Below are 20,126 nucleotides of genomic sequence, written 5' to 3' on the forward strand. Positions count from 1 at the left end.
GCTCAGGCCTCCTGATCTTCCCTCCTGAACGCCGTCAAATGCAAGGATACGATAGTAATGGTCTACCGCTTGGGAGGCGGACCCATCTTGCCCTCGCCAGTGTTGACCTTCTTCTTGGGAGGAAGTGCCGGTACCTTGAAGCCACCATTTTCCCCACCCGGCGCATTGCCATTGCCCTGGTTCGGGGCCTGGGTGAAAGTTCCAGACTTGAACCAGCGGTTTTCCTCGGCCTCGCGCTTGCGCTTCAGCTCTGCTTGCACCTTGGGATCCACAAGCTCCAAGCCCTGAACAGGTGTGAATGCAATAGTACTGGATGTACCTGCTGTAGACGATCCGACACCTGACGTGCGGAGACCACGGGCTTGCAAAACACTAGCTGTGCCACTTGCGCCTTGACCGAAGCCACGCAATGATGAAGCGGTTCCGCTGGCGGGGGTGGATGTGCCCCAGCCCTTGTTGTTCTTGCTAAGCTTGGCACGGGTTCGCTGGTCGATCTGTGTCGCGCGAATACGGCCATCGTTCTGTTGGCCAAGCATGCCCAGACCAACGGTACCAGAGCCCGTGCCGTATCCCACCTCTGATTCTTCTTTGCCGAATGCAACGCGGTTCTGCGCCTTACGGAGCTCGGTCATGGCGACGGCCTCCTTGGCCTTACGGGCACGCCAACCACCACGTTTTCTGGAAGGCTTGTCGTCGGGTGCGGGGAGAGCCTTTGTACCGGAGTTTGGTGCAGCCTCGGTCAGCTTCTCCAGCCGGTTATAGCATTGTTGTTTCAAGTCTTCGCCGAGGGATCCGTCCTTGGCATAGTTGGAGACATCGGCGCGGGTAGCGAGAACCATCTTGGCCGACACAATCCGGATTCCTTGTTTCTTGAGGTCGTTGGGTACTTCCTGGAGAAGCTCAGAGTCGTAGAGGAATCCTTGGGACCGAACACCATGGTTTGTCGCAAGGCCTAGTCCTTCCTGTCGGCGCGATCCTTGTGCACCCAGGTTGCATGCTGGAATCTTCGCCAGCTCGAGAAGGCCTCCGGTCTGGTTGAGGAACTGGGCAGCGGTTTCGGGTCCGATGAGTGCTGCCAGGTTAGGCGCAATCTGGTTCATGCGAGATTCAATGCTTTCTGTGAGTGCGAGGCGCTCGCTGTCGAGCTTCAAAATTCTCTCGCATGTGTCAAGAACCTGCTGGAGTTCCGAGGCTGTCATCTCTCGGCCTCGGGTGGTGGTTCCCTCTACTGCAACCACCATCAACGACGGTCCGTCAAGGACTGACTTGAGCGGTGCGCCAACCATATTGTTCGATGTGTTCGAAAGTGCCTTGATGTCGTTAAGAGGGCCATTTTGGAGGATAGCAACGGTTTTGGCGTACTTGATGGGTGTTGTGACCAGAGTTTCGAGCTCGGGGAATCGGATAGAGTAGTGATCGCGCAGAACTTTGTGTAGGCGGTTCAGTTCATCGGCGGTGGAGATGGAGCGGTCGAAGTCGTTGGTCACGCCGGGGGCTTCTTGGGTCTCTTCTTCCTGCTCGGCCTGTAGGTCGTTTTCCTCGCCCGCATCGAACTCCTCATCGGACTCGAAGTCGCGCAACAGTTCTTCGGCAGTCGACATGGTGGCAAACCAGACGATTCTGAATATCCTTACTATCTGAGTGAGTTCGCCGAAAAGAATTCTGTGTAGATGGCCCCAAGACCTTGACCAAGCTGCAGAGGGCAATGTTCCATAATGGAAGAATGGAAAAGTGCTTAGTCAGGGGGAGCTGCGCGGGTGGCGACAACGACCTGACCCGCAGTTCTGCGATTTCATCGCCGCTCAGAGTTACAGACAAGCTACTCTCACCAGTGACTTGGGCGTGAGACACTTCATGAATTAGCTGTGGGGTTACTGGTCGCACAATTCCGGTGAAGCTATTTTCATCTTTCGATTTTCTCTCGCATCACGCACTTGTCACAAATTTATAGACTGTGACGTTCACTCCACGCCTTGACCGCAAATCAATTCCCTGATATCAGCACCGACTGATACCGAACCGTCACAATGGAGGCATCTCGTGGCCCTCCCCGGGTCAAGAACAAGGCCGCCGCGCCGATCCAGATCTCTGCGGAGCAGTTGCTTCGCGAGGCCGTGGACCGGCAGGAGCCAGGCCTGGAGGCACCGACACAGCGCTTTGCCGACCTCGAAGAACTACACGAGTACCAAGGGCGGAAGAGAAAGGACTTTGAGGACTATGTGCGGCGTAACCGCATTAACATGAACAACTGGATGCGTTATGCCGCCTGGGAACTCGAACAGAAGGAATTCCGCCGGGCTCGCTCAATCTTCGAGCGTGCGCTAGATGTTGATTCGACCTCGGTGGTGCTATGGATTCGCTACATCGAAGCCGAGATGAAGACCCGAAACATCAACCATGCCCGAAACCTGCTCGACCGTGCCGTGACCATCCTGCCCCGTATCGACAAGCTGTGGTACAAGTATGTCTACATGGAGGAGACGCTGGGTAACATTCCCGGTACCCGCCAGGTCTTCGAGCGGTGGATGTCGTGGGAGCCGGAGGAGGGCGCCTGGAGCGCATACATCAAGCTGGAAAAGCGTTACAGTGAATTCGAACGCGCGCGCGGCGTTTTCCAGCGCTTTACTGTTGTACACCCCGAACCGCGAAACTGGATTAAATGGGCCCGTTTTGAGGAGGAGTACGGAACCAGTGATTTGGTTCGTGAGGTCTATGGCTTGGCGATCGAGACGCTCGGCGAGGACTTCATGGACGAGAAGCTCTTTACCGCATACGCCAAGTTCGAGGCCAAGCTGAAGGAGTATGAGCGTGCACGCGCTATCTACAAGTACGCTCTAGACCGACTTCCCCGATCCAAGTCCATGGCTCTTCACAAGGCCTACACAACATTTGAGAAGCAATATGGTGATCGTGAGGGTGTGGAAGATGTTATTCTATCCAAGCGCAGGGTGCAATATGAGGAGCAGCTCAAGGAGAACCCTCGCAACTATGATATCTGGTTTGACTTTGCGCGCCTGGAGGAGGCATCGGGCGACCCGGAGCGGGTGCGGGACATCTACGAACGGGCCATTGCACAGATTCCTCCATCACAAGAGAAGAGGCATTGGCGCCGTTATATCTACCTCTGGATCTTCTACGCTGTTTGGGAAGAAATGGAGGCGAAGGAAGTGGACCGCGCCCGACAAATTTATCAGGAATGTCTCCGGTTGATTCCACACAAGAAGTTCACATTCGCCAAGATTTGGCTCATGAAGGCGCAGTTTGAGATCCGACAGATGGAGCTCCAAGCTGCGCGGAAAACACTAGGACAGGCCATTGGTATGTGTCCGAAGGACAAGCTCTTCCGTGGCTATATCAACCTTGAACGTCAGTTGTTCGAGTTCGTGCGATGCCGCACCTTGTACGAGAAGCAAATTGAATGGAACGCCTCCAACAGTCAGTCCTGGATGCAGTTCGCAGAACTGGAACGAGGTCTGGATGATTTGGAGCGAGCAAGGGCTATCTACGAGCTAGGTATCGATCAGCCTACCCTCGATATGCCCGAGCTTGTGTGGAAGGCCTACATCGACTTTGAAGAATACGAAGGCGAGTATGACCGAGTCCGTCACTTGTACGAGCGTCTTCTCCAGAAGACCGATCACGTCAAGGTATGGATCAACTACGCCCGGTTCGAGGTCAACGTGCCGGAAGACGAAGAGGAAGAGGACGAAGAGGAGGAAAAGCCGATCAGCGAAGAAGCAAAGACACGGGCTCGTGCAGTCTTCACCCGGGCACACAAGGTGTTCAAGGACAAGGAGCTTAAGGAAGAGGTACGTCATTTCCACCCACTCATCATCACCGATACTAACTCATTCCAGCGTGTGGAACTTCTCAATGCATGGCGTTCATTCGAAAACACACATGGATCCCCCGAGGATATCGAGAAGATCGAAAAACAGATGCCCCGGCGTGTCAAGAAGCGCCGCAAGCTGGAGGACGACCGATACGAGGAGTACATGGACTATGTATTCCCCGCAGACGACCAATCCGCTGCCAACCTTTCCCGCCTGCTCCAAAAGGCACACCAATGGAAGCAAGCACAGTCGTAAATTGTGTGATAGATTTTCTGTTGCTTTTGGGGATTCCAATGTTCATGGGAATTTTTCTGCAAGTCTACGGTCATGGGGACGGATTTTTCTTCCATGTGTTATAGTAATCAGACCAAATACCATTACCATCTGCATGTCATCAAACAGACAGTTCATGGCTCCTATTTCTCCCACCAGCCGCATAGTCTACTGCATACTGTACAGTATGTCGGTTCACTCCTGCTCAGCTCGGTGTAATATGCTGTGCTCTAGAAACAGACCAACCCAATAGATCTTCCAGTATGCTATATATATGGAGTAGCACTAATCCAATTTCCCATGTAGATCCGTCGTGCAACAGAACCTGCACATCCCACCGTCGATCATCGCTCAGCAGGCTGACTGTATCGCCGAATGGTGGCACAAAAGTAGATGGTACTTGCATCAGTCGAATTGAACCCCTGGCCAGTGAATGCAACGGTATATTTCTGTCCTGTCAAGTATACCAATATGCGAGATGGGCTGCAGCCACAGAGCTGGCCTGCTCAGATCGATCTGGTTCTGCAAGTACTTTCTGCGCCGAGATATATATTTCTAGGTGTGGTATACTATATTCTGCCCCAAATCGCCTTAGCTTAACTGATGTCATGGCCAATTAGCTTCGTTAGTTGGCATTCTCCCATCACATCTAGCTAGTCCCTGTCGATCATGGTATAGAAGCAGTTACGGTTACGTTGGGGACTGCGATGTTCGGTTCCACGAGGTTCGAGAGTTGGACCTTGACGAACCAGGTACGGGATTTGCATGTTATCTAGATATTTGTAAACGCCGGAGATTATTTGTTATATAGATCTATGTGAATAATTCTTGACTATACAGAGTGCGTGTATCTACGTAATGAGCAGTGGACGAGAAAGGAAAGCACGAGCCAGGTGTGCCGGCGAGGACCCATGGCACCAGCAAACTCAACCACGGTCGCGAGAATAGGAACCTTGGGCGCAGTTGTTTATTTGTGTCCGAGCCCCTTTACTGATTAACTGTTAGGGTCGCTTGTTCCTTGCTTCAAGCCTGTTTGTCTCAGATGTATGAAATCGGACAGGGGGCTAAAGTCCCTGGTCCCACCCTTTTTTTGTGGCTTCGAAACAGTTAGGTCGGATAGCTTCAATTGGACTATAGGGGTAGACTGTGCGCGGATAGTACCAATAGCACGAATAACAATAGCAATAACAGAAAATACTATAAACTCGAATATGAGGCGTAGACACAGACCACAAGCAAGTCCAACTGAAATTGAGGTGACGAAATCTTTCCCCTTAAGGGATGGCGTCCCGCTATCCTCCTCCGTTAGGGGGTTGACTTCTCTCTCCCTTCTCTCCAGGGCCTCTCATTTCCTGTCTCGACTCCTCGTGTGCTGTGCACTCGTTTGACAGTGCCGGTCTCACAGCCATTCTTTCGTTCGCTCCAACCTTCGTTTGTACCCTTTTTCCCGCCCGCTCTATCGGTTTTTTCGCCTCGACTGGTTCGCCCGACATCAGACCCTTCGAATTTATCGGGAAATTACCTTTGATCATATTTTTCCCCCGACGCGTCGCTGCTGCAATCCCCCATTGTTATTCTCCTGAAGCAACTGCTCTGGTGGTGTCATACGAGTCGCCGAGTCATCCGATACGCGATCCACCGATACCTCGGAACCACATTACACCCCGGAGAATAGAAAGACACCAAGATTGCCGCACCGCGACAGTTTGCTGCCATTGTACTTCGACCATTGACATCGTCTACTCTATCCCGGTCGAGATGAGATAGTGCTCTGGCGGCACATTCCTTCTACAGTCTTTGAATCGTTGGCTGGCCACCCGCTCTCGTTTCTGTCTGGTATCTACAGCTAGTGGTGATTCAAAATGATTGTCCCCAAACCCCAAGTCACCCTCGAGGGCGATTGCTCTACCATCTACAGCAACACGCTCTACGTCTTCTCCCGCGGCGACCTCCTATCAATACCGCTCCGTGAGAACGGAAATTGGACCGAACAGCCAAAAGGAACATCGGTCACTGGCGCCGCTTGTGTAAAGAGTGACGACGCGTTCTATGTGGTCGGCGGGACCGGCCCTGCTGGCTACAATGGCCTGCAAGAATTTACGTTCAAGACCCAGAAATGGCAAAACTTGACCTCGCCCTCGATGGTTAACCGAACTGGCCACGGTGTTGGGTACATTTCTTCGTCATCCCAGATCCTTGTCTATGCTGGTATGACAGATGGCAGTACTGGCAGCTCTCAATCAACCTATCTCATTTCGACAACGGCCCCATACGATGTCACCTCTGGTGTTGACCAAGGTGCTCCAGCTTTGTATGAGCCTATTCTTATGCCCTGGAGTGATTCTGAAATTGCCATGGTTGGAGGCTCCGCCACCAATACGGCTGTTCATATCTATGATGCCAAAGACAAAAAAGGCTGGTCTCTCTCGGAGGCCACTCTACCATCTGCAATCCCCACCAACTCTCGCTGTACCATTGTTTCCGACTCTGACAAGAACATCGTACTCGAAGAGTTTACTATGAACACTTCGCCCAACAGTGTTTCTAGCTACCTACTCAGCTCCAAGGGGAAGCTGCAGAGCCCTGCCACCGCAATTGGCAAGAGAAGTCTGATGGATTCTTACAATGATACATTAGCTCCCTCCAACAGCTGGACAAACTTTGCCCTCGCACAGGGCGATGATATGGTTGTTCTCTCCAATGGTGGTGGTGATCAATCATTAGCGATCTTCAACCAGACCTCCAATAGCTGGGCAAACACGACGGAGTTGTTCTATGGAAAAGGAGATCAAAATGTCCTCAAGCCCTCAACCACCTCATCAATCACGTCTACCCCAACAGCCACTTCCACTACTTCAGCTTCGACCTCGACCTCCGCGACAGCCACTCCCACATCCACATCTACCGCAGCTGGAGGTGGTGGTTTGAGTGACCACGCCAAAACTATCCTAGGTGCAACCCTGGGAAGTGTTCTCGGATTCGGCTTGATCTTGCTACTCCTTCTTTTCCTGATCCGACGCGAAAAGCAAAAGAAACAGCAGCAATCTGGCAAAGGTGGTGGCGATAGTAAGGACCGATTCAGCTTCCAAGATCAGGGCATAGAACCCCTGACCGAAGGCGCCTACCCCATGGCAAGGTCTCCCGTCCCAGTTGCCACTGCTTCGAGAGACTCGCTGGCTATCGTGACCGGAAAGTACAACGGAGAGAAATCTCTCAAGCCACCTACTGCAACGGGCTACGGTCTGTCTGCTCCCCGTCAGAGCAGCCCGCTCTCCACAATTCCCTCCAGCGGTGCCATGGGCGCGTCAAGCGTCTACACCGATGAAACGGAGGGAGGTCCAGACTCCAGCCGTAGCAACCAGGCTGGCGATCGCAGCACAGATGAGGGATGGGGCAAGTACTTTGAAGACAACAACACCACACATCTTGCCGGAATGGCGTCGGATCGCTCGACCATGAGTTCCGTCTACACCAAGTCGGACTACCGCGGAAGCGCCTGGCCAATGTCAAACCTGACGCCATTGAACTTGGGATTCCTTGATCAACCCAAGCCCTTGGGCCGTGTCCATAGCGCCAGCCCAACCACAGAGAACACCTCCGAAATGGGCGGCCGAAGCCTTGTCATCCCAGAGAGCCAATCGGCACGAATCTCCACAGCAAGTTCCATCAGCATGGCATCGGAAAGCGACCGAGACGAGAACTGGCAAGGTGCCGGCCACTCCAGCTGGCTGGGCCGACCCAGCAGCAGCAACTACAGCAACAGCTTCTACAACGCGAGCACCCGCGATGTACCGGGTACTTCATCATACACAGGCCTCGTCGACAAGGCAAGGAATTCAAACGTACGGAGATCCAGCGCGATAATCCCAGAGGATATCGACGAGCTGCCGATGCAAGGGCGGAGCAACAACGTCAATTCAGATATGAGCTGGCTCAATATCCACGCTGATCGTTGATGCCTCCTCCAATCCATTCCACAGTCATTCGGAGACAAACAACCTCTCCACCTCTCACATACATTCCCTCATCTCAATACCCCACCACGCCAGATCCCTCTGTGCATAACATCTCATATCTCCTACCTCTTCCCTTCTTTTGATGGCGTCTCCCTGGCTATCGGTGTCCTTGCAAAAGTATAGTATCATCTTCCCGTTGCATTTGAACTGCTGCATTTTCGTCGCATCTAGCATTCCGTTTTTGTCTCTGTGTGTATGAGCGATTCATTAGCGTTGTGCCACAGTTCCTCTGTTCCTGTTTATCCTCTTTGGTCTGTTGTGATTGTAGTGATTCTCCTGTCTAGTGTCCAGCTCTCCTAGCTCATGGGCTTTGTATTGTTTTGTACATATACGTCGGATTTTAGGCCTGATGGCTTTTACTTTCCCATTCTTGTTTTTGATCATTGTTACCTCAGTGTAGTAAGCTTTGGATTTGCTCCTTGAGTAGAATCTGGCTCGTACATTGGTTGGATGAATGCTCGAAGCTACTCAGTCAGCTGAGTGTGTCTCCGTGCTATTTGTATATAAAGACAACAGATACTTACATGCTTTTACCTTTCCATTTGCCGCTATTTGATGTGACACATGTAGACGTTGACTTCGGTCGTTGAGCCGACCCTGATCTAACAAATAACCTACAATGAATGACTGCCCGAACTCGCTGAGTATAAATTCAATACTCTTTAGTATCTAAAAAAAACCACTCATTACATGCAGACCTCTGAATTAAGGTGTAGAGCATCGACCTCGTTCTTGGGTGGCGGATGACGCCTCGGGCATGGCCCGCTCCATCAATGTAAGCTTCGGACCCTTCCTTCCCTTGAACCCTAACGTTGTGCATGGAATACATGCCCAACTGGAGGTAAGCCCCTATGATGGATGATTTGTGTGTTGATAGTCAGATCCCTGTTATTTCCAGTGGTTGCTTGGTTTTGTTTTTATTCTTCTTGTCTGCGCTTGTTCCGCTTGCCCCCTATGCTATCTGGATGCCTCGTTGGACTGCGCGACTGGACTCATTTGCTATGATGAGAATTGGAGCTGCCATTACTAACAAGCTATTTTTGACTGTTGGTCGAAATACGAACACGATCAAGTCTCCGGACGAGATTCCTGGGCTAGTGATACATCTAAGTGGAGGGAGCCGCTTGGGTGTTCGGATTTTGGTGCTGGGAGGTCTCTTGGGTCTCGGATGAATCAGCGGGTTGAATTTAAGGAGGAAGGTGACAAGGAGATTCAAATTGGAGAGAAGGTTAGGGAGGAAGAGATTCAAAAAGGAAAGGAAGATTCGGAACGGAGTTGAACACCTTCAAGGGCGCACTATACCTGTCAAACACCCGACATAAAGTCATTGTTGGTCGTTAACTTTGGCCATTACCCTAGCTCTGATTCTGTCCAGTCCAAACCAGAAGTTGGATGCTCTCCCGACGCAGCGTTCTCTCTCCGTGATCGTATTGATGATGCCATCCAATCAGCCATGCAGTGTATTCACATATGTTCATTTGTAAGACATTAACTATTAATCATCTCGTAGTACAGTCGTCTCATTATGTCATCTCTTAATAAAACCTCGCCAAATACGAATTCCTCTTCGACACCTTCCGGAATTCATCAACAGCAGGACTCAACCCCTTTGCCCCGTCCTCAACCTCCATCTGTTCCATCCTCGCCGCAGCCCCAAGATACGGGGTATTCCCCTCCATCTTACTCCGAATATAATAATGCTCATCCTCCTCCTCCATCCCAATAAACCATCTCTCTTTCAGTTGTTTCCCCCAAGGCCCACACCCACAAGCCCCCTTCAACTGCTCCGTCTGCGGACTGTTGACAGCCAAAGCAAACAAATTCTGCGGCTCGGTAAAGTCAGTAATCTGCCGTCCCCTCGCCTCGAAGATCACAAATCCCAAACAAACAGCACTTGTCAAAAACGCAAACACCAGAATAACATAGAAAACCCCCTGCCACCGCTCCGTCCACCCAGAAGCATAGCCAACAGCCTGAAGCTCCCCATCAAAATACTGATAAACACCCTCACTCAACACATTATGCTCGGCAAGACTATAATTCCACCCCTGTACAAACGGCGCATCCTGCGAACTGAGAATCAAAGTACTCCCAGCCATGACCGCCAAACCCTCTCCGATAGAAGGCATCCGCGGATCAAGCGAGAAACTATCGGTCACGTTGTCATACTTTGGCATCATCTGCATAAGCAGTCGGGCATTACTAGCCTCGCCATCTGAAACACCTGCACCCAGACTCAACGCATTCGCCCACACTGACACAACATTCTTGTAATCGGGTTCCCAGGCACCTTCCTCAAACTCGCGTCTTGCATATCGGCGATTATATTGTACTTCATTAGTGGGATGCTCGCATATCGAGCTGAGGAATGCACCACTTGATGCGGCGCTGTACCGAGTTGAGCAGACGCCTGTTTGTTTTGCGCGAAGAGAGCAGAGCACGTATGCTGGGTTTGTTGTGTTTGAGGCGCCGAGGAGATAGATCGAGTTTGCGGGCCAGAGACCTGTTGTGTTGAGGATTGTGTTGTAGGGTTTTGGGTATTTGCCGAAGATCGGTGGGCGCTGGCCGTGTTTCGGGCCGAATTCGAAGAGGTCGTCGACGACTGTTCTGTTGAGCCAGGACGGGGTCCGCGGGACGTCGTCGGGCGGTTGGACGCTCCAAGATGTTGGGTCGAACTTTTGGCCCCCGGGCCAGGAGGAGTAAACTAGGGGTTCGAGTTCTTTTTCGGTCATTCCTGCGCAAAGAACGTTTATGGCTGGAGAAGGGACGGAGGCATCTAGGGTGTATTTTCCTTCGCCGGATGCTGATGCTGATTTAGGTTGTTCAATTTTGTTCAGGGGGTCCATTGCTGCTGCTGTGATTCCGCCATGCGGCATTGCCATTGTTATGTTGTTGACCATTCTTTTGTGTTTCTTCGAGAGGGTTGTTATGTTCTGAATCTGGATCCAGCTCCCTGTGACTGTGGTATTATCCCAAAGGGAGCCTGTTGGCTGTGGGCGGTTATGCAGATTTGTCGAAGTTGCGTTGTTGTTCGCAACCGCGGAGCTCCATTTCGTTATCCATTGCTGATAGTTATGATAGGCGTGGCCGACGTGTTCGATCTGAAGACATGTGGTGTTGCGGTTGTCTGGGTCCATTTGGTTTGTGACTGGGGTTTTGCAGTTTGAGGCAAGATAAAATGGGTTGCCAAAGCTAGCGAATACTTGGCCGTGAAAGACCTTTGGCTCGACGGGACCGGGGGTGAGTTTGGGTGCAACTTTCATAGGTTAGTATTCCATGGGTTCTCTCTATGGGAGAAGAATGATACCTAACGCCTGCGCGGCGGTGGTGTATAGCATCGCCACGAATGTTGCAACAAGCGCGATCGCACCAAGAAAAGTAAGCGCAGAGTATCGCAGAGTTTCCCAATGCACAATCATGGAGCCAGGCTGCATGATCCATGCTCTCATATTCATATCTGAAATGCTAATTCCTCGAGAATCGGTCATCAAAGCACGCCGGCTAAGCACCTGGCCCAGAAATGCCACACAAACAGTGACATATGCCAACTCAATAGTCTTTGCAAAGAACGCGCTCAACAAGTTAGCAGTAGACGGCACCATGGGTCCACCACTGGAGATATTACTCCATCGAGGCTTGCGCAATGCAATGGCGAGATAAATGCCCGAAAAGATAGTAGCATACAGAGCCAACACAAAGATAGTCAACGGGATCCACGAAAGCCGTTTTTGCAGCACTGTCGTTCGATTCGGACATTTCGTGGGAGAATGCGGAGACAGCGGGGTCTTGGGAATAGAATGCGGTGTTGTTGTCGCAGAGCTGTCTATTGATGCGCGATCATAACGAGGAATAGTGTCACCAGAACGATTGGAAATCCCCAATCCAATATCGCGGACCACATCCTCGGACTGACGCTCGGTAGCGTGGTAGACATAGTCCTGTTCGAAAGATAAGCGACCGAGCGGACCCCAAGACCGCTGTGGTGGATTATCCAGCGAGTCCGCTGAAAGCAGCGAATGCTGTGATTCTCTCGACTCGGCCATTGAGGTCAACGGGACACAGGTAGGAGAGCAGAATCGAGAACCAGAAGCCTGGAACCTCCTGGAAAGCTATAAGTATCGCGGCTCGGAGCGTTAAATATGGGACGGGGTCGTCTCTTAGCTTTCCTGCGGCTGAGTCGTATTCGTTGGGGGCCAAATGGGCAGTGTGGATGTTAGCTGCGTCTTTACCCTGTCGGTGGAAATTAGTGTCGGTGCTGATTGGTGATTTGGGGGCGGCATACATATGAACCCTCAGGGTTCTTATATGTGGTGCATTTCCGTCAGGGCTGGGCCTTTCTGTTTGTCCAATATTATTTGACCCTACCCGCGTTAAGCTGTGAGTTTCTGAACCTGTACCTCAGAGGTCGAAGGTTTATTACCTTGGTTCCTTCAGTTTTCAGCCCTATATGCCCTGTTCTAGGATCAAGCCTAATTTGTTTATAAGAATTCATGTTCCATAACATGAATATTTAAATACAACTTTAAAGATATTGGAGACAATGTATACTTATTGGAAGGATTGATGTTCGATCAACATTTCAGCCTCAAGTGTGCTCACCAACCCTAATCCAAAGTAAGAAGAACCGCAGACGAATCGGGAACCTCCACAGCCAGCACACCATCTCTCACCCTAGCCACTTCCTCCGGGCCATGTACAAGAGCGGGCTTCCCCCGACGCAATGCATAATCATAGGAAATACCCCCGAAGGTGATATTAACAAGCGCGTCACTGCCCGGACCAATCAAACGCTCCACCTTAGCGCTGCAATGACGTGCAGGCACATGGAAGCTATAAGCTCTATGAGGACGAGTCCCCGAAGTCGTCTGATTAAAAGCCCGCAGGTTTGTCACGACCAGCTTAGACAATCGCTTCCCATGGTAAATAGCATACGCCGACTCGGTATCTTCCGCCAGGGGGATATTCACAATGCGGGTATTTTTAGACTTTCCAATGGCATTCGCAACCATTATTTGTCCGTAGTATGGGGGCCTGGTGGTTGGGGCAACTCCTTTACTTTCCATCGGTTGCCACGAGGCGTATCGGTAGTTTAGGCCCTGATGGAAGTGCAGACGCCTCATACCCTGCTCGACATTAGTATCATTGCGAAATGCCATGTGAAGAAGGCAGAGTCATACATGCTCTGCTGCCCAAAGAGAGAAGTCGACTAACCAGAGGGCGTCGCCGAGTACGTTTGTCTCGCCGTTGCGGCCCTGGTTCGCGATCGAGTTCAGTTCTCCCAATGTGTATGGATGACCGAGGTAGGCGAGATTCTTGGCACGCTGGATTTGGGGTGCTAAATTCTGAATGATGTTTGTGTGGTTCATCAGAGTGCCTATTTCTATCAGCCTTGCTTGAGAGTGGAGGACAGGGTTGTCATACGCTGGAGGTCAAATGCGGCAGGGGGCAGTGGGGGCGCATTGACACCCATGTAACTGTTGGAACGTATGTTAGCAGGTTATGAGAATAGAGGCAATGATGAAGGGGTATTTACTTGTGGAAAGAGAGCTCTTTGGTGAGATTTTTAGCATCATATCCCAGATCAAAGAGCTCTTCTGCCGTCCATGTAGTAGTGACAATCTTGTCAATCAATACAAAACTAGGAGCCATGAAGCCAGGGAAAGACTCAGGACAAGCTTTCTCCACGGCCTTCTTCACAGTAGCTGACTTCATGTCCCACTCGTGAACATAATCAAGTAGCGAATAGTTGGCAGCGCGATATTTCCCTGGCGCAAAATTAAATTCATTGCCCAGCTCAAACAGGTGCAATTTGTCACCGATAGAAGTGCAAGCTTCTGTGGCAGCGTCTTTGAGCTGCTGGGATGATGAATTTTGATTCATATTCAAGCCATGCAGATACTTGATATCTCCCAGGGTGTCATATGATTCGAAATAAGTTGGACCATAATTGATCTGGATTGGTTGATCATCAGTAGGATTTTCATAGATGAGATGAATATTGTCTTCCTGATTGGGGAAGTATGTCGCATGATCCCTGTTATTGCGAAGACAGTGAATATTTGTTCAAACGAATAAGTAGCACGTTTAAAAACATACTGCGAAGTGCCTCCAACCCTCACTTTAGGCGCGATGCCAGTGATAGCTTTGAGGTTATGCAGTAGATTCTTTGAGAAAGTATTGGGCTGTGACTTGTTTCCAGCGTAGTCGGGAAAATAGGCGAATTCGATCGAAATTGATTGCAAATCGTTGGGGATGGGACTACTGTCCTTTGGAATAGATGGAATCCCGGTAGCATGAAAATTGCATTCACCAGGGCACAGCAACATGGCCGTGGCGAGAAGCGTTGCGACTTTGAGCATTGTGAATATTAAAGGAAGTTTTCATCCTTTCAATCTGACCTGTGCATGATATTTATATCCATCTACAGCGACGGCTATTCATAAGGTCGGCATTTGAATGCATAACAGCTTTCATATCCCTTAATTATTACTCGTAATTATGATACTAAAGCAAGGGATTGAGAGAAACCACCGCAGTTCTTCCGTCACCACGTGAGTTCAGACAAAACATGCATTTCAGCGAATTACTATACCACTAATAATATCACTCGTCAAGCTTGAGTCTCTATCCAAGCAACAAGAATGCGATACACATCCAAAAGCCGAGACTCCGGGATATCCACGGATGCAGTTATCAGTGATAGAAACCTCAAGCCACAGCCTCGGGAAGTACTTCACACCCCACAATATCCCCGCAATCTTGGGTCGTGCATTCTGCGGGGGATCAAGTACCATACCTGCTCTTGTTTCATTCGTACGGAAATAGGATTATCCCGGGTTATCCGAGGCCCCAAGACGGCATACATTGCTCCCACTAACTCACCGATCCATAAGAGGCATTAAATTATTTGCAGTAGTATAGAAAGCCTCATTAAAGAATTACTCGGAAATTTCATCAAGAACCACATGGAAGGTGGGGGGGCTAAGCAAGGGAATGGAAGACATTCCGAGTCCACTTCCCGATATTTTCGTGGGATCTGCCGTGTCAACAGTTAAATTTCAAATGCCGAAAGAAATTATGAATAAGTAGTGATCAGCATTGGTTCAATGGTTCATTGGACTGTGAGAACTTGCAGTTCCTGTTTTGACTTTTTGCTCTGGTGTACAGGGATATCACAATAATAACCCCTGCTGTTCGTCATCCTCATTTATAGCAAAGAAAGATTGAAATCAAAGAATAAAAACAAAAGTCCACATTTCTCGTTTGGCCTGGAAAATCCACATCAACGATAAGTATCGGTGTTCAGGCTGATCTCTTCGGCCCCCGGGAAGAAATGAAGAAAACTGTCGGACAACCAGGTGTAATACATACAAAATACGAAGAGAGCGTGCTTCGATGGTTGGAAATTCATTTAATGGCGGATGGCGTATACAAAATGCGAAGACTGCATGCATTGGATGTTGGAATTCACTTTAACGCAAGTGGACCACATAATATGTGAACAACGCGCATGATACATCGATAGCTGAAGATTCACTGAAACGCGGGCGCACCATACAAAATGGAGAAAAGAGCAATCTTGACGGATGGTAATCACACTTAATAGCGGGTGGCACATACAGAGCGTAAGAGACCATGCATTGATAGTTAGAATTCCACTTAATAGCGAATGGCCTATCTTGGCCCTCACTGCTTCGTGGGTGGTTGATGGCATACAGCGAGAGAGAGAGGATGAAATGAATGAGGTAGATGAACGACGCGGATGCCAAGAAAGGAAGAGAAGAGAGAGCTATCTAACAGAGGTAGTTCTATTGAGTGAGAGAGGGGTTACAGGACCTCCCTCCAACAGTAGTCTATACAAAATGTTAAGGGTGCAGCATTGATATTTAGAAAATTAATCCAATTGCGGGTGAGCCATATAAAATGTGAAGTATACGTCCAGCGATCACTTCTGTCTTTCATAAATTATGAGCTGCTTACGTATCATACTCCCTTCATAGCTTATAGCCTATGAAAAGTATGAAGATTTTACGCAGAATAATTAATAGTGAGTGGTACATACAACCCGTGGAGTGTGCGTATGTTGCTTACTTCATAGCGGGTGGTTCGTACGAAATGTGAAGGATATGAATTTACTTGTGATATCATGGTAGTCACCGGTATTCTGGGCGGGAAGCTTGTAGTATTCACTCCAAAGCAGGTGGCACGTATAAACTATGGAAGGAACAAGATTAATGGTGTTGAAATCACTTCTACACGGGTGGACGGCACGAACCTAGCTGCCTGTATCTACTCGGGGCGGCAGAACTATGATAATAGCAGCTATTACTTGGGCAGACATTGGACTTATCCTGCCTCAATATAGATTGATCAAGTTCAAAGGCTCTGAATTGCTAATCAAGTCAACACTATGTCCCATATGTCAAAAGAAAGCTAAGCAGACTCATTGTTGTTTGCTTTAGTTACTCGTAGTTTCTATAAAATGGGAAGATAGTGAAATAGATGAACACAACCCCAGTTCTGTTGGGGAGGTCTATACAAGATGCAATCAACTGGTTCCTTTCGTCTGATTCATTTCTATACAGGTGCGTGTAAAGAATGCAAAGAGAGAAAATCGGATGGCCGAGCATTCGACTTCCGCGTGGGTGGTTCCTATAGTCTGCAAATTTAATTAAACGCAGCTAGACCACAGGAACAATGAAAAGTGCTAACTGTCCACCCTTTAAGTTCAGACATAAGCGTCTGGATGATGCGAATATAAGCCAAAAAAATTGTATATTCTGAGAATTCACCATTATGAGCTTGAAGAACATATAAATTATGAACTCGACCAGCTATAACGCCGGGAATTCATCTCGGGTACGACATCCAAACTTCAATTCGAAACCTTACCCCGAGAACCAAAAGCTGGAAACCGGTTAATACTTTGACAATGAATGTAAATCCCAGTTTCAACCGACCATTAAGCAAAGACCTTCGGAATGACACCTTCAATAGGCCCGTGGAAGAGACGAGTGATGAATCCGAGGGTTTAGCATTTATTTCAGATGGCGTAACTTTGCTGGATGTGTGATTGTATGATAAGTTTGCGTTCGGGTATTTAAATCCCTTTTCGGGATTGCGAATGGGGGGAGGAGGAATTGCAAGATGCATGATGAAAAATGATCTATCAGAAGTGCTCTTTGTTACAGATCCAGACCACCGACCCAGTACTTCTCTGCGCCTTATATACGATCGACCGATAATGCCAGAATGTGGGCGATGATAAGGACCAAATACAAGTCTAGATAGAAGGTTCTGCCTGTCTAATTTCCGTGCGACCGTATTCAACGCTATAGTAGCCATTGCCTTTTTGGCGCTCAAAGTACCAGCAGTAGACCAGCCACAATGTTCCTTCGCTGTATCCTGACGTCGACACTCGCTGGCTCTTTCCTAAGATACGATACGATACGATAAGCCATTATTAATGAACCGGTTGTCTTTTTCTTCTTTGAAGCCCTATCTCACAGAAGTATTGAATTCGTTTTAGGTTCTGAGTGCTAGAAAGCGTTTGGCTGGGTCTTGATCGGAGCTATGGTGGCCTGGGCATAGTGTTGGTTCTGCAGTTGCCTGGAGAAGAACGTCGTTGCGAGAGATTCATCTTGACCCTTGAAAACAATGCGGTAGTAGCAGGACAAGACAGCCCAGCATTAATCTCAATTAGTTGATTCTATTTATCGCGACGGACGTCTGGAATAGATCATTCCCTTCGCGTTTTGGTCTTGGCCAGGTCTCAACTAGCCCCGCACTTTCGCACTTTGAACTGTTGCGCTAAGCCCCTTTTCTCCATCGTATCGTATACGCCGACTAGCACTGATCCATGATCTAGTAGTCGACTACCGTCAAGATAAGGTGCTGTATGATCAAAACGTTGACTGGAGGGCTGTGCTATAATGAGCCCAACTACAAACAGCCCGGTGCAAGTGGCACGGCAATCCCCTGCGCGACCACAGAAAAAGCCCAAGACGGTGACATTCACTGGGTAAGATGGGTAAAACTAGATAGTGAGCAATAAACTGACCCACTCAGATGTTGGACATGCAGATCCCGGAAGGTCAAATGCGACGAGCGCCAAAAGAACGGGTGTGGAGTTTGTGAGAAGTCAGGCTTGGAGTGTGCGGGCTATGGTGTTAACCTGTGCTGGGTGACTGGAAAGATACAAAAATTTCAAGGTTTCAGACGCAGGCAGATTGGACTAGGTAAGCGTAACCCCATTGAAATGAAAGCTCAGCTCATAGCTTCTACAGATCAGCCCTGTTCACCGAGCATCCCGGAAGATGAGATCAACCGCATGTTATCCAAGGTTGACACTATCTTCACTGCAGCGAGAACGGTGAGAGTAGGTCCATTTGCAGTCTTTTCCAAGGGCGAACAGTCTTGCTATGGGCCGGTTGCCCCAAGGTCACCTCAAGGCATCACTGTTCGCGATCGTGAACCCCCGGAACAAGACGACTCTACCAATCCTGAGTATGCAATACCCCAAGACGATAGCTTTGTCTTGAGTTCGACCAGTCTTGAAACAAATGACGTCCCACAATGGAATCCATTAGGTTCAAAGTCAAGCCTGTGTCAAAATGCTTTCTCGATATTTCCTTCGCCACACCTTGAAATTTCGATGCCATTTTTCAAAAGTCGCAAGATATCCATGCTAATGTACCACTACAAGAACCATGTTGCGGACCTGTTACAGCCCATCTTTCATCCACAGAATCCTTGGCGAACGACATATCTTCCATACGCACTCGAAGGATGCCCAGATCTATTTCTTGTTCAAAACGATGGGCCAGCCTCTGCAGTTTCCATTTCGCTTTTCCATAGTCTACTTTCATCTGCTGCGTTTCATCTTCGCAATCTACAGGGTGGTTCCGCATACTATCACACACTCGGACTTCAACACAGGACCAAATCTCTCCAGGCGCTTCATGCCGCTCTAACTATCCCAAGGGACTCCCAACAAAACACTGTTTATCTAACAGCGATGTTGTCTTTGGTGACCATTGATGTGAGTAACCTTCTACCAAAGCTCATATTATTATTTCTAACAAAACTGAGCAGACAATGACTGGCGAAGATTCCGATTTCCCAATCCATCTGAAGGGTTGCCATCAACTGCAAATCCCAAAATCAAATCCAGGGACATCTCGAGACTCAAATCACCAGGTCAACACTATTTGCAATTTTCTAAGTCTATTATCTCGAACAACAGTACACGAGATCGAGCCCAGACCCTGGCCAATCGATAGCCAACTGTTCGAAACCTGCTGTTTCGATAGAAATGATAGAAGCGTCGAGTATATGTATGGTATTACCCCAACATTGGGAAATCTTCTACAGAAAGTCTGCCAAGTCGCTGAGTGTCTGGCCTTCTACCAGGGAAAGCACGTGCCTTCCCTACTACAAGATGCATGCATTGCACTAAAAGACCAAATTTCTCTGTGGGACATTGAATCAGAGTCGTTCTACCTCCTCAGATCAGAGGATCGGACGATGTTCGAGATAGTACGATGTCAGGCTCGTGCTTTTCACAGTGCTGTCGTGATATTTTATTACCGAACAATCGAAAATTATAGTTCAGCTAGCATGCAAGAATGTGTCAAGGTGGTTTGGGAGAATCTTACCCTTGCCGAGAATCTAAAAGATGAATATATGGATGGCGAAAAGCGAGCTGCGCCCATGTCTTGGCCAGCTTTCATCGCTGCATGTGAAGCGACTGATCGAGTTCGTTGGGTGGAATGGTGGGAGCGAGTACAGGGGTACTCGATGGGCAACTACAAAAGACAGCGGAAAGTTATACTAGAGATTTGGGCAATTATGGATGCAGACCCGAATGTGTATAGTTGGAGAGATGCGTTGAAACAGTCCGGGAAGATGGTTTTGCCAATATGAGGATATGTTATTTTGAATTGTATGTGCTGTTCCCGATCAGTCAATGCTCCTAGGGCCCATAATTGGATACTTCGGCGTT

The 20,126-nt window shown here is 49.1% G+C and overlaps 6 protein-coding genes across 6 annotated transcripts; 3 read left to right on the forward strand and 3 right to left on the reverse strand.

Annotated features, from left to right (window-relative positions):
* Positions 1–62: 62 nt before the first annotated feature.
* Positions 63–1,601, reverse strand: N7508_006813 (U4/U6-U5 snRNP complex subunit PRP31; the record flags this gene model as incomplete). The annotated part of the gene is made up of 1 exon (XM_058464879.1): positions 63–1,601. The coding sequence occupies one exon, from the start codon at positions 1,599–1,601 to the stop codon at positions 63–65; it is 1,539 nt and encodes a 512-aa protein (XP_058318732.1).
* A 426-nt stretch (positions 1,602–2,027) lies between these two features.
* clf1 (putative cell cycle control protein (Cwf4)) lies at positions 2,028–4,088 on the forward strand (the record flags this gene model as incomplete). Its single annotated transcript, XM_058464880.1, has 1 exon — positions 2,028–4,088. One exon carries the CDS (start codon positions 2,028–2,030, stop codon positions 4,086–4,088), a length of 2,061 nt encoding a protein of 686 aa, XP_058318733.1.
* A 1,880-nt stretch (positions 4,089–5,968) lies between these two features.
* N7508_006815 (uncharacterized protein) lies at positions 5,969–8,062 on the forward strand (the record flags this gene model as incomplete). The annotated part of the gene is made up of 1 exon (XM_058464881.1): positions 5,969–8,062. The coding sequence occupies one exon, from the start codon at positions 5,969–5,971 to the stop codon at positions 8,060–8,062; it is 2,094 nt and encodes a 697-aa protein (XP_058318734.1).
* A 1,595-nt stretch (positions 8,063–9,657) lies between these two features.
* On the reverse strand, positions 9,658–12,165 carry N7508_006816 (uncharacterized protein; the record flags this gene model as incomplete). The annotated part of the gene is made up of 2 exons (XM_058464882.1): positions 9,658–11,378; positions 11,430–12,165. 2 exons carry the CDS (start codon positions 12,163–12,165, stop codon positions 9,658–9,660), a joined length of 2,457 nt encoding a protein of 818 aa, XP_058318735.1.
* A 561-nt stretch (positions 12,166–12,726) lies between these two features.
* N7508_006817 (glycosyl hydrolase family 79 C-terminal domain-containing protein) lies at positions 12,727–14,481 on the reverse strand (the record flags this gene model as incomplete). Its single annotated transcript, XM_058464883.1, has 5 exons — positions 12,727–13,245; positions 13,300–13,496; positions 13,544–13,596; positions 13,656–14,156; positions 14,219–14,481. The coding sequence occupies 5 exons, from the start codon at positions 14,479–14,481 to the stop codon at positions 12,727–12,729; spliced, it is 1,533 nt and encodes a 510-aa protein (XP_058318736.1).
* A 3,573-nt stretch (positions 14,482–18,054) lies between these two features.
* N7508_006818 (Zn(II)2Cys6 transcription factor) lies at positions 18,055–20,047 on the forward strand (the record flags this gene model as incomplete). Its single annotated transcript, XM_058464884.1, has 3 exons — positions 18,055–18,143; positions 18,191–19,163; positions 19,217–20,047. 3 exons carry the CDS (start codon positions 18,055–18,057, stop codon positions 20,045–20,047), a joined length of 1,893 nt encoding a protein of 630 aa, XP_058318737.1.
* Positions 20,048–20,126: the final 79 nt, after the last annotated feature.

This window comes from Penicillium antarcticum (assembly GCF_028974205.1).
Source record: "Penicillium antarcticum strain IBT 31339 chromosome Unknown utg000006l_segment0_segment0, whole genome shotgun sequence".
In the NCBI taxonomy this organism is placed as follows: domain Eukaryota; kingdom Fungi; phylum Ascomycota; class Eurotiomycetes; order Eurotiales; family Aspergillaceae; genus Penicillium; species Penicillium antarcticum.